The sequence below is a fragment of the Eupeodes corollae genome, chromosome 2, assembly GCF_945859685.1.
Source record: "Eupeodes corollae chromosome 2, idEupCoro1.1, whole genome shotgun sequence".
Classification (NCBI taxonomy): Eukaryota; Metazoa; Arthropoda; class Insecta; order Diptera; family Syrphidae; genus Eupeodes; species Eupeodes corollae.
In genome coordinates, this window is record NC_079148.1 from 155,857,067 (window position 1) to 155,870,868 (window position 13,802).

A 13,802-nucleotide genomic window follows, 5' to 3' on the forward strand; every position below is an offset into this window, starting at 1 on the left:
ATTACCGCACAAGGATTCTTCTTCTTTGTTCCACATCTTTTTTACTATACTTAGGATTTTTGTTTTTGTTTTAAGAAAGAAGATTAATTTTTGTTTTTTTTTTTTTGTTGCAGATGAACTCACGTGACGAGCCAGAGAAGACCTTCAAAGTACCAATGCCCGACAATGCTTATTCGACAGTTTATCTACGTGAGGCGATGTCCTTTGAAGAATTCCTAGCCAATGCATGTGCCCGGAGGAATCTCAATCCGATGGAGCATTTTGTTCGAGTGAAAAAGCGACGTGACATGGAGGACCACAATTATTTTGTGCCACATCGTAATGATTTGATTGAAAATTATGTAAGTACAAATTTATTTATAAAAGTAGACTAAAACGGGAAGGGTCTAGGTTTTGGGTTTTGGGTTTTAAGTTTTTGGAATCTGGGTTGATATGATGGAGTTTGGTCATTTGCGGTTGTAATAGTTAGATAGAACAATATCTTTGGTCACATAAATTCCACCACTAACCATTGCATTGCTGATATATCTACCATGTGCAATCAACCACCAAAAGCTGTCGGCTATAGGTCGGTAACGGTAACAGGATTGGACGACGAGCGGAAGGATAAAAGGTAAACTTTTGAAGTTTTTCAATGAGTCCTTATATGCTGTGCAAAGAGCACATACACGAGTCCTATGGTTTGTATGTTTGTGGAACTTAATAAACTCTGTGGGTGGATGTTTTTTTTTGTTTTTTGGGTAAATTAAGTCGCCCTATGGGAGCTATGTCGACAGTTTTTCCATCGCTTTAGTTCCAAGGACCCGTCTTTATCTCGGTCGGATGAACCCTGCACATTTATTTTACCTTGTTCGCCACATGACATATCCGTGAGAGAGTTTATAGAAGTAAATCGACAAAAACGACGCGACGACTGCGGCTTTGGCAACGGCGGCGGTGGTAAAGGTGGATAAGACGGAAGGCGGATGCCCTCTATTCTGCTTAACTCTTCTTTCGGCTTAAGCATGTTATAGATGGAAGAATATTGTGGTTTCAACATGGGGGAGGGCAAGGGCGATGTCGTTGTAGTCTACGGAGGCAATTGCATTATTAGTCTTCCGCTATAGAGTTGGAGTTAGAGTTAGAGAGTCAATGAGGGAAGCCACTACTCCTGAAAAGGTGAATGCCAGGAAACAAAAAGACAAAGTTCGTGTTTCCAGAGAAAAGTTTTGATTTGCTGCCGAGGGCTTACTTTGCGTGGCTTGCATTAATTTAATTAAAATTTTTTATTAAATTTAAAGGATTTCGCTGGCAAGGATCTCTTTTACTAGATATATAGATATTCAAGTGCATTGTATAATACCTTTAACTCTTTATATTATATATTATATTTATGTACCTACCATAATATCTAAGCTATTAAGTTGACTGTCATTTGCATCAGGTAATTTCCGATTCTTGTGGGAAGGTCCTTAATCTTATAGTAGGTACATACATAGGCAAAAGGAAATGGGTGTTAGAGTCAAGTGAATCATGGCAGAGCATTCAGAGTTGGAAAGTTGGGTGGCATCAGTGTGATTTGAAGCTAATCTCTTCTGAGGCTGAGCCTTAAATGATTTAATGTTGACATTTTGGTTACACGATTTGTGGTAATGACAGTGGATGTTTCTGTCTTTCAAGCAAGATGGATATAATAAATTATGCTTTAGGAGAGCGACGAGACTCTTTGAAATATTGAATAATATCGACACTACATATACATATGCTTTTGATTCTTCGATACAATTATATCGCCATGTCAAGGCTTTATGAGATGATTATAATAATTGTTATAGACATCTTCTAGAGTTTTCAAGTATTTCCAGAGAGTTGACGTTTCTGGTAAGCTTCAATTTAATTTCATGGAAATGACAACTTTTATCCTCTGGGACTTGATAAAATTCTTCGGATAAAGAAACAAAATTTTATGATTTAATGAATAATTCAGAATTATTGATGGCGCTGTGAATAGGCAAAAAAAATAACTTTTACCTCAAGACTTATTGACTATATAAACAAAAATCCCTACGTAAGTAGAGAGTAATAGAAAATGGTACTTTCGTATAAAATAAAGTGACGCATACGCCACAGTGACCCCCCTAAGTAAATTGTTTAAACAATCGCACCTTTGAACATTAACTAGATGCAGACTTTAAAAACAAGTTACAACATCAATATTACATACAACTTAAGGTCTTTAACAAAACATTCATTAAAACTACAAGAAATATACTTTCTCATCTATGTGATTTACCTTAGTTGAATTTTAAATGAATTTCCATGATTGATTAAAAATTAAATTCTAAATTAACCTAATGAGATATAAATACCCATTGAGTTCAAGCACATTGATATCAAAGCTTAAGGCAAAAGACTTACAAAACAACCTCTAAACAAGGACAGTTTCATTAGAGGAAAAAAAAACATTTACAACAAAGTGGAAACTTTTAACGTTGAGAAGAAGATGAAAACAACACTGATGACACTTTTAAGTTAATTTACTTAATGTTCTTAAGGAGAAATTTCTCTAAATCATTTTCATTTACTTAAACTCATACCACCACCATCCCCCATCCCTTAACAATACTGATTCTTAATCTCCCATTTGCCTTTCATTGCGACTTGCAAGGGTAAACAAGGACACAAGAATCTTTTCAATAAACTACGATTCCCGTCCCTGGTATCTGGCATCAATGGCATGGCAGTGGCGGCAGGTGGACGGTTATAGGAAAAGCTACTGCAGCTGCAGTATTGCCACAGCACTGATTCTCAATTGTGACGCTTTTGTAGTTCTAGATTGTTTTCCATGACACCTCAATTCCTGTTTTCTATTTTTCATCCGTGCTACTTTTGAAGCGTCTAACATTCGTGCTACTAACTCATCTTCCTGCTGCTGCATCTCACAAACAAATATCTAACGGTAACTGCTTTCTACACACGATATTTCTATACTTCTTGCTCATCCTTACTCACCTAACACGTATAACAAAACCACCCAACAAACTGACTCTTCAGACCGGAAACCTTCCATTTTTTGTTCTCCTCCATTTTGTATGACCATTTTTCTAGAATTTAGATATATTTTCGTTCACTTTATTCAGCCAATCGCGTGCATTGATTATGTGCCTGTCTTATATATCGACATGAACTGTCGTTTGTTTTTTTTTTTTTCATTAACGGTAACAGTAACGGTAACGTTTTTCCACTCGCAAAATGGGAGCTATTTATTGTTACTTCTGCCAACGTTCCGCTTCGAAAAAATACCACTGAAATCTTTTATTAAAAAAACAAAGTACACAAATAAAAAACAAGTACAAGTTGCATAAAATAGCAGCATTGAGGCGTATCCTTGAAGCAGGAGCAATATATCTTCAATTGTGGAATGTGTCACACACCACCGGATGTTTATTGAAAAAGTTATGCTCGATGTTGTGTTTTTGATTTTATGATATTTCCAGGTGGGTTTCCTTTTCCTGTTTCTGTTGCTGTTCCTCTTTACTCCTTGTACATATTACACTCGTATTTTTTTGACTGCGACTGTAAGAGATTCGTCTGCTCCTAAAGACTCCGTCCTTATAAATAAAAAGCAAAACTGGAAGGAGCAAAACATCACAGTGCTTTTTGTGGATGTTAAATTCTAATAAATTTCTATTTTTATTACAAAGCTTGGTGTTTGGACGATAAATCAGATAAGGCGCCATTATTATGCATTGTCGTGAACAGCTACTCAATGATCATAATTTTTGGATGGAGTTTTCTTTTTTTTTTTCTTTATTATTATTCTTCTTCATCCTTGCCATCTGGCTTTTATTTTTATTTTTCGTATTTTTTTTTTTTGAAATGGAGGCTAGGAGGAGTTTGGTAGCTGCCGTCATTTGTCGTCCTTGGGGCTATAAGTAAGTGTGCATATATTTATATCGTATTTTATTTAATCTGTCTGGGGAGCAATGAATTTGACACCAAAAAAGAGGAACAACAAAAATAACAATGCCACAGTTGCTTCCCTCGGGTAAATTTAATGGCTGATTTCAAATAAATGATGGGTTAATAATTGTTTGAATATATGCGAGTGAGATATGGTTTATAAGTGAGGTATGATTAAGGAGAGTTAAAATAAACCGCTAGATTATGTGTGATTTGAAGTACGTGAATTGTTTTTGATGTTATTTCTGGACAATAAATTGTTATTGCTTATTTTTACAGCATAGCAGGGGAATAATTTGTGGATGGAAAAAACAAAACTGGCTTATTACAGAGGAGTACATTTCTTTCTCAAGCGTAACTTTTCTATTGCTTTTTTTATAATTTTTTGATATAGGAATAAAAAAATGCCGTCAAGTAAAAATAAATAAATATCTTGGCAATTTAATCTAAACAAATGATTCAATAGGTTTAATAATTTCAGAACATAAAACACTTTAAAAAAAAGAAAAATTTTAGGGCTTCAATATGAAAATGGCATGAAAATTTTGACATTTCTGTGATTTTTAATTTAAAATTGTAAACTATAATAATTGGTCTGATTATAGCCAAATTGAAGATTTTGTCACTTTTCGAGGTTTTAAAGTCCTTAAAATACATATTCCATGCTATAAAGAAAGATGTTGTTCGCAATACCTTTTTCCGTAAATAATATTTCAAGAATTAGCGGAGATATTGACTTTAAATACTTTTCCGTGAATAATATTTCAAGAATCAGCGGAGATATTGACTTCAAATAAATTTTGTTGAACCTTCGAAATAAATACAAATTTTTCACTATAGCATTTTTGAAAAAGAATTCAATATTTGTTTGACCCCAAAAATATTTAAAGAAACAATGAGAATCATTCAACTGCAGTTTAATTTTATGTCATCGATTTTGAAGTCTTATCCAATTAGTATGACCTTAAAAAAATCAACGAACACTTTATTTGTATAAATCGTTTAAAACAAAAATAAAATTAAAATTGGTAGGAAATGATTTTCAACTCAAATGTCTTGAGAACAAATAAAGTTATATATGCACTTTAAACTTATTTCTCATTATAAAGGCTTATTTTTTAAGACATTAAGATCTTGAAAATGGAAAAAGACATGTGATGTTTAAAATACAGGATTATCAATTTTGTGGTTTCAAAAGGAAGCGTAAATAAAACACAAATAAAATATTTGTTTGTCATAATGTTTCATTTTATCGTACGTTTTGAATAATGACATTATATGTGAAACACAACATCATTTAAATTATTGCAAGCATCGATTCTTTTGAGGTAGTTTTCGATTTGCGGTATTTCAGCCATAACTTGGTGAATTTTGGTTTTTAAGTGCTCAGGAGTTAAAGGTTTATCTGCATAAACACGGCCTCTTGCATAGCTAAAGAAAAAAAAGTCTAGCCGTGTCCAATCACATGATCTTGGAGGCCAGTTGATATCTATACGATAGAGAGATAAATTACGAGGCCACAAAATGTCTCTTTCAAAAAAGCCATATTCGCTCGAGTTGTGTGGCATTTGGAACCTTCATGTTGAAACCACATATTCTTCAAGTTGCTTCAATAGCAGGCAAACAAAAGTCTGTTATCATATGACCATTACGCTTCGAATTGACTGTGACCATCATCGTCCTATCGTCGTTTTCAAAGAAGTACGGTCCAATCATAACTCCGAAAAAAAAGAGCGCACCAAACAGTGACTTTTTGTGAATGTAATGGACTCACTTCAATTACTTGAGTATTCTCAAAACCCCTTATACGAAAATATTGTTTATTAACATAACCACCTATTGAGAAATGTCCTTCGTTGCTTCAGAAAATTTTGTTCGAAAAATCGCCGTCCACCACCTGTTGCTCAAGCACCCATTTAACGTATCTAAGAAGTTGTGAATCGTCAACTGACTTCAGTTGTTATGTGAGCTGGACTTTTATGGGTGTAGATCCAATTGCAAAACGAGTCTTAGGCAACACTTTCCCTTACAATATGAGCGAAAGGATGATGCACAGGCCTTACAATATCTGTGAGCCGCTCCAGTCTCTTCAAATTTTATCACAATTGTGCCAATTGCTTGCGTAATTGGACGTTCATAATCTCCTCTTAAAGCACGAAATGTGGCTTTAACACAATTGACATGTCAGACTTTCAACTGCAATTCAATTCTCTATGACTTTTTCTAACATTTGGGGCTGTACTTCGGCAATTGTTGTCCCTCAAGTGGTCAATCGTTTCAATCGGTCCTCAGAACCCACAGAACATAGTCAACCGGCGTTGAGTTAGTTTGGAGACAAATTAACGGTTCTGTAAAGTTAAACTAAGTGTAACAAGCTGTATGATATGTTCCGCTTTCTTGTTGAAATCACAGCTCCGGCATATTATGGTCGTCCAAATGATGGACGAAAAAAGTCAGTAATCATGGTTCTACAGCGGTCAATATTGCAACCAACAAGGCACACCAAACAGTTAGTTTTTGTGGATGTAAGGATGTCTCGAGAAACCACCTTAAAATTACAATCACTCCATTTTCATTATCATCCATCATTATTAAAATTGGCTATTATGAGGACCTCCAGCAACAGTAGGTACTCGCACACATGAATGGTTGAGAGTTGTCCCTAGGCCCTAGTTTTCAATGGACTGTTGCGCCACCCAATTTATTATTATTATAAACCGATACGTATTTTGAAGATTTTCAAAATAAAAACCATAATTTTTGAAAATTCTTCTAAAGTTGGAATGCCATAAACCTTGACTTAAAAAAGTATTACCAAATTAAAACTCTATATCCTTAGAAAACAATTAATATAAAAAATTGCTCTTAACTTCGATAAATAAAAAAAAAAAATCAGGTGTTTTCTACTTTCGAAGTTTTACATAATTTTCAAATTCCCTTTCATTTTAGCTCATATTTCAAGTAAAAAGTTATTTTTTATGACGTCAATGAAAAGTTATGGTGTGAGTTGCATCTTAACTTATGTTCTTACCTCTTTATAAAAATTAAATATGACTTATCTCATATCAAAATTAGGATCCTCGATAAGTCCTAAAGATTATATTACCAGTAAAAATTGTGATGAAAACTACAACCCCCAAAAACCTAACACTTATCTATATACATTTTAAATTTCTCATTACAACTCATTATTTGGTGAAGGCATTAAAATAATGTTTACTCTAAACGAATTTAACAAACCATGAAAAAACTTTTGAACAAAATATCAAAAAGTTTGGAAACGACATGAATTTTTTTTATTTTATTTAACTTAACCTTTTATCCAAAATTTATTCCCTATCATTCCCTCGTTTTTTTTACAGAAAAATAACTTTACTTAAGATTTTTTTCTCACCAAGTTCATAAAAATATAAAGTCTCCATTTAACATTAACTTCCTAAACAGGTTTATATCTTTGCCCTGCACTTTAAAATTAAATGAGTTCCAACACAGAGAAAACTTAAGAAAAACAACGAAGAAGATGAAATTCGATAAGATTTCCTTATAAACTGGAAGTAACAAATAAATTTAGCTTCTCAACAAGCTTCTTTAAGACCCTTACATCTTCCAGACACTTCTGCTAAAGGGGGAAAAATTAAAAAACAAAAAAGCAGAAAAACGAGAAAAACTTCTTAAAAGTTTACATTTTTTTTACACTGTCCATGTCCAACTAAACTTTTCCGGTATGCGCTCTCGTCTTAAATTTCCCTCCTGAAAACTTTAGAAAATTAAAATTGTTTCACCGCTGCGCCGCCGATTGAGCCCAAAATCCTTCTGCACAGTCCGTCCATACTAACAGTTTATACAGTACGACGACGACTACCTTCAACACCCATTTCCATTTCCGCAATATGGTGTGAAAATACATGTTCCGTTGTGATATAAAACACTTTCTAGCTTAAAATAAAAAAGCAAAACAAAACCACCCTTCATCTTCTTATTCTCCTACTTGATGCCAACAAAGTAAATGAGGAAAAAAGAAAATACATAACTGAAAATGATGGTATCCTTAGCTATCAACTTACATCCGAGAGAGTTTTTCCAGCTTAATTCTGCGGCCAAGTTAAAAGTTTTTCATTTTGCAAATGATAGTCAGCGTGTTCTTTTAAAATACAACACAAAAAAAAACTTTTACACTTCAACCCCTCTTGGGCTCTTGTGCTCTTGTGGGGTTGAAGAGCAACCCTAGCAGTTGTCAGTGGAGAATTCTAAATGAGTGATGCATCATAGTGAATTGGAGCGTGAACTTTATGAGCATTAGAGATGGAGCAGGTTTCAATGGGAAGGGGTACGAGGAAGGAAAGGCTAAAATAAAACTCAAGCCAGGCAGGCAGTTCCACATTTTCCATACATTTCACACCGCACTCAACAGCTGCACTTGCCATGTTCTAGACTTGTAAAGTGACCGAAAATTAATTCCCAGGATCAGCCAGAAAATGAAATTCAAAAAAAGGAACAACTAATGAATGAAGACAACAGGAGCACGGTTTATAATATTTTTATTTTATTTTGTTTGTGAACTCTTTTTGATGTTCCCACTTTCTTGGTTTACTTATTTTTCTTCTTCCTCCCGTCACGTTACATAATGTTAAACGATGGCAAAATTTAATTTTGAGATTGAAACCAAAGGCACAGACTTTTACACCGCATATAACTTTTCTATAAGACTTTACATTGTTGAAAAGTAGAACCATGATTCCCTTATGTTTTTCACGTACTCGTGTTTTTATCGATGTCTATAGCTTAACGAAATTAAAAAAAAAAATATATACGAGTATAAAATAAGTCTGCAGTGGGTTTCAGTTCCATTAATCCGTCTATGGATTTCTTTTAATTTCATTTTTATATTGTCTAAAGTGATATCTATCAAATTGAAAACAAATTCAATGGATTTTAATCGATATTTTGTATATATTTCACTTTGAAAAGATTTTACACATAACAAGAAAAAAAAAACAGAACATTCCAAAGTGTATTAAAAAATTACTTTTATTTTTTTGAATTCACTAATGTTTTACCTCCCTAAACAAAAAATTAATCCTTTTTATGGATTTCCATTTGCAAATGGATGTGATCTATCGCAGTAAAAATATTTTAAATGACAAGTGATAATTGAAATGAAGTGAAATTTATTGTTTTGTTTTTTTTTCGAGTTTATAAACCGAGGATTTCAAAAAAGATTGAGGGATTGAATTTAACTTAATAAATTAGAACACATATTCTGTATTCATTAAGTCATCAAAGTTTAAACGCTTTTTCATATTCATATACTTCTTTAAAATTAAATTATCCGGGTTGAGCCCCCAAAATTATTTTCAATAAAAGGAGGTTTCAACAGGGACGGATTGTTTTTGACAAACCGTGGTGGCATATTGTTTTTTTTTTTTTTCTTTATGTAAAACAATTTTTTCTTGCAATCAGTCACTAAGGACAAATCAACTTACAACGTCGAGCAACAAATGCAAATGATACAACTTTATTATCAAAATGGGTGTTTTGTTCTGTAGTCGCAACGATTCACGCGTTCCGCTCTTTCTATGGGGTATGTCCTTCCAAGCGACTATTCAACGTTTGGTGGATAAATTTGAATCCATATCTGCGTCCATACAAAACTCAACTGACTACCATACCCATCTTGGTGTGTTCGTTAATAAGAGTTTGGAGCAGGTTCATCCCAATTTTGGTCGAAAAATCATCTTTAATAATAAATGGGTACTTTAATAAGCCAAATTATCGTATTTGGTGTGACACCTATCCGTACAAGATTCACAAGGTTTCAATGTATCTAAACAAATTAACTGTTTGGTGTGGATTTTTGGCTGAAGGTACCATCATCAGTTCCTATTTCTTTGAAAAAACCATTGCCGAGAGTTATGACCACCAACTTCTTGCTACCTGAATTGGATATTATAGACACAAAAGTAATATGGTGTCAACAGTTATTTGGTTATTTGACCATTATTGACTTTTTTTGTGAGTCTTTCTTAAGTCGCGGGTATGTAAGATTAAGCCATAAGTCACTACATTTCTCAAAAAGACAACATAATCGATTCCATCGGGCAAATTCCGTCTGATTTACGCTCCAAAGTCATCGAAAACTGGAACGTTCGGTCATTTAAACTATGTTATATTTAACACATTGTGTCTTTGATAAGGCTCTCAATTAAAGATGAAATCTTATTGATATCTCATATCTCACATAGAACTTGTTTTATTCAATTTTAAAATCTTTAATTGAAAACATTTCACTACTTTGAAATAAAATAGTAGTTCATTCCCTCTAATCCGGGCTGAGCCCCTAAAATTGTTCTAAATATATGGTATGGAACTAGAACACAAAAAATCATAGCATCAATTACCCAAATAATAAAACATAAATTGCCAAACCACACAACATTTTTAATTTCTCTTACGAGTAACTGATTATTTTAACTGCATTTCATAACATCTTCGTGTATAATGTATGAATAATAAACATTAAAAACACAAAGCCAACAATTCAAAACACAACAAGAATTTCCTGCAGGACATCGTAGCAATCACACACAGTGTACAATAAACACAATATAATTAAATTGTTACTCAAGTTTTAATTTTCTTAAGAAGTCAACAATCTGAAGTTGGTCCTTGTAATTAATTGCACGTCCTTTTTGACTCATTTTAATTTAGACAAATTTAATTAAAAACACAAGACCAAGATTTAGTTGAAAGATTCCAAAATAGTTTTTTTTTATTTACCTCATTCTCTTTTGGGTAAATTGTTTAGGAGCATTTTGTCCACTTAAGTTAGTTTTTTTTTTTTAATTTTTTGTTTGCTTTAATCCTGCAGGAAGCATTATGCAATATAGCAGCAACAACGAAAGAACGACAAAATTATAATATAGAAACAGAACAAACACACAAAACGACAGGATAAAATTCAATTTCACGTGAAATACAGAAACAGTCAACAGAAACCAAAGGAGAAATAGTTGGAGGTTGGAGGACCAACACTCTATTTTCTTATCGTCTTATCCTCTAAGCTAATTTATTTGGTTGACATGCAAATGCTATGGAAACTATTTCTTATCTTTCAAACGAAGATTTAACTTTGGTCAGGAAAACGACAACGACGACTATGACTATGACGATGACGACGCGATGGAAGTAGGGTAGTAGATATACAAAGATACATAGCGAAAGAAGGAAGAAATCCTTCCGCCATCAGGATATTGTATAATGGGGTTATTTAAAGACGAGCAGCTTAAATGCCTTAAGGATTATCCGATTCCAAATAAGACGAAGGTTTATATTTCTTTGTTGTTGTTTTGTCTCTTTGATCAAAAAGGTAAGAGTTAGGTATTTCCAAATAATACACATAAAAAGGGCATCCTTTTTAAATACCTTTCAATAGCTAGAAACACAATACACACTACAAAAACAGAAACAAAAACGAAAACCTTTCTTAAAATCATTCTTGTGAACATGGGAATTCAATTGTTAACAAAAAGTATTTTGAATCTAAAACAAAATCGAACATCAAGTTCACTCGACTTTTATAATGAGCTTTCTCTTTTAGAAATAAAACAGAGTTTTTGCTCAACCGAAGTTCTCCTTCAAATTAGGTGTATCAATTATTTTGTGCAGCTATCAAGATGTATGTGTATCTTTATAGTTTTCTAATAATATATATATATATGTATAAAATATGATCAAAAGGACGAAGAAGAATTTCCTAGAGGAAATGTTACATGTAAAACTCTATATGTCTGTTTTATTTTGTATAACAAAATCAATAAAATTCCAATTAGTTATCTCTGAAAGTCTAAAACTTCTTAATGTAACCATGGAATCTAAAATATCTATGTCAAATACCAAATACACCTATTTCACGAACAGACGAAACAGTTACAGGGATGGATTCATTTTCTAAAAGTAACAATGGATTAGAAACACTTCTTACTGAGTTTTAATTGAAATTGAAATATTTAAAAATGTTGAAACTTACCAAAGTCAGATCTTAATCAAATCCAAATAAGCTCGCAAATGAAGATTTATTTTTTTTTGTCAAATTTCAAGGCGCCCTTCAATATCAAAATCCTACACAAATCCAGCAATGTTATAAATTCAATAAACAAAAAGGACATCGAAGACGAACAAAAAGGACAACAGACAACGATGGTGATTCGATTGTCGGTAGGGTAGAAGGAGCAACAGGGAAATCTATTTCTCTTTGTTTAATTGATTTTCACATGAATTCACTGTAAAATCGAATTAAACTTTTACTTTATACTGGACTGGATTCATCTCTGTTATCCACTTCCATAGTAGATGTACGAATATAACCTTATTTTTCATTATATTCTTCCGAAATCGTTATCCTCACGTTATTAACATCATCAACCCTCCCCCACACTTACCTCGTAACAATTTTATAATGAACTTTATTGCTACACCAAACAAGATAATTATTTGCAAAAATCATGTTTTTGGTGTTTCTACTTTTTGATCCTTATTTTCATAACTAAATTGTAAAAAAAGTATACTTTGATGTACATATATGTACATAAAAATAAAAATTAAAAGAAAAGAAAGAAAGGTTTCTTTTCACCTCAGAAAATCAACAAAAGGACCTTTGTTGTCTTCTCATCTTTTGGGATAACAATAACAAGTGATACAAAATAAAATTCCCACAAAGTCTTGTATACTTAATATACGAGTATAAAGTAGGCACTTTGCCTTCAATCCTGGATGTCCTTCAAAATTGCAGAAAACAATCATTTGCTTTGAAAGGCAATGCTGTTGTATCCTTTCAGTTCTCTCCAATCATTAACAACCCATGCAAGGACCTTAAGTGTTTTTTTTTCTATTTTAATATTTGCATAAAGAACAAATTTGAATATGAATGGCTAGAACCTACATAAATGAATATATTTGTGTGTCAAACATACATAGAAAGAAAAATGAAGACTTTGATGAGATGACTATGTCATATGTGCAAAATGTGTGTTATTGTTATTCTTTATTTCTTGTTGTCTTTATTTTTTAAAACTTTTTGTTTAGTTGAATGTTGTTAGATATTATTTATATAATCCTTTATTGTATTGTCCAAATTACAAAAACCTCATTGTTCAAAATGCTCAAAAGATACAAAAATATACTGAATTTCCCCTCAAATAATAAATACTATCAAGGATTCCTTTAATGAATAACATATTTTGAGTAAATATGTTCATTGTCTTCATATAGAAAAGTTGCTATTTAATTGACTTTTTAAGAGATTTATTTTAAGTCAGGACTATCCCGGATCCTTCCAATGCGTAGCTCCAAAGTTTCACAGTACAATTTATTTTTAACTATCCATAATATAAATTGTATAGAAATTTTCACTTTACTTCGAAACAAAACAAAATTAAAATCATAAATCGATTTTCGAAAAATATTTAAATGTCCTTAAAAACTCGAAGGAAAAACATCCGTCTACATCCGTTAATTATATTGTGAATTTCAAAACTCAACTTAACTTAACTTCTTTTTCAGCAGTCTTCAACTTTTACAAACTTGTATACTTGTGTGTTAATCGTCCTTAAACCAATGTTTTTACAGAAAGAAAATATTTATCATCTATCCATTACTTCTTTTCTTGCATCTGGTCCTTTCGAAACGAAAAACTTTAATTTTCCACTGCAACTTTTTGAGATTTTTCTTTGTGATATAAAATTGGAAAAATATCAATTTTATTTTTTTCTTGTTACAAAAAAAAACAAAGTTTTGAAAGTTTCTTGTAAATCACAAAACTTTTTTTTAACAAGAAAAAGAAGAAATCTTAAATTTCTTTGCCA

At 32.4% G+C, this 13,802-nt stretch overlaps 1 protein-coding gene across 2 annotated transcripts in view; it reads left to right on the plus strand.

The window, feature by feature from the left end:
- Nucleotides 1–13,802, plus strand: part of LOC129946450 (protein still life, isoform SIF type 1) — a 325,973-nt gene that overhangs the window by 258,241 nt on the left and 53,930 nt on the right. For both annotated transcript variants that reach the window (XM_056056633.1, XM_056056634.1), the window contains one exon: nt 114–341. In XM_056056633.1, the coding sequence (XP_055912608.1) occupies nt 114–341 (228 nt within the window). The remainder of the gene's footprint in view (nt 1–113; nt 342–13,802) is intronic.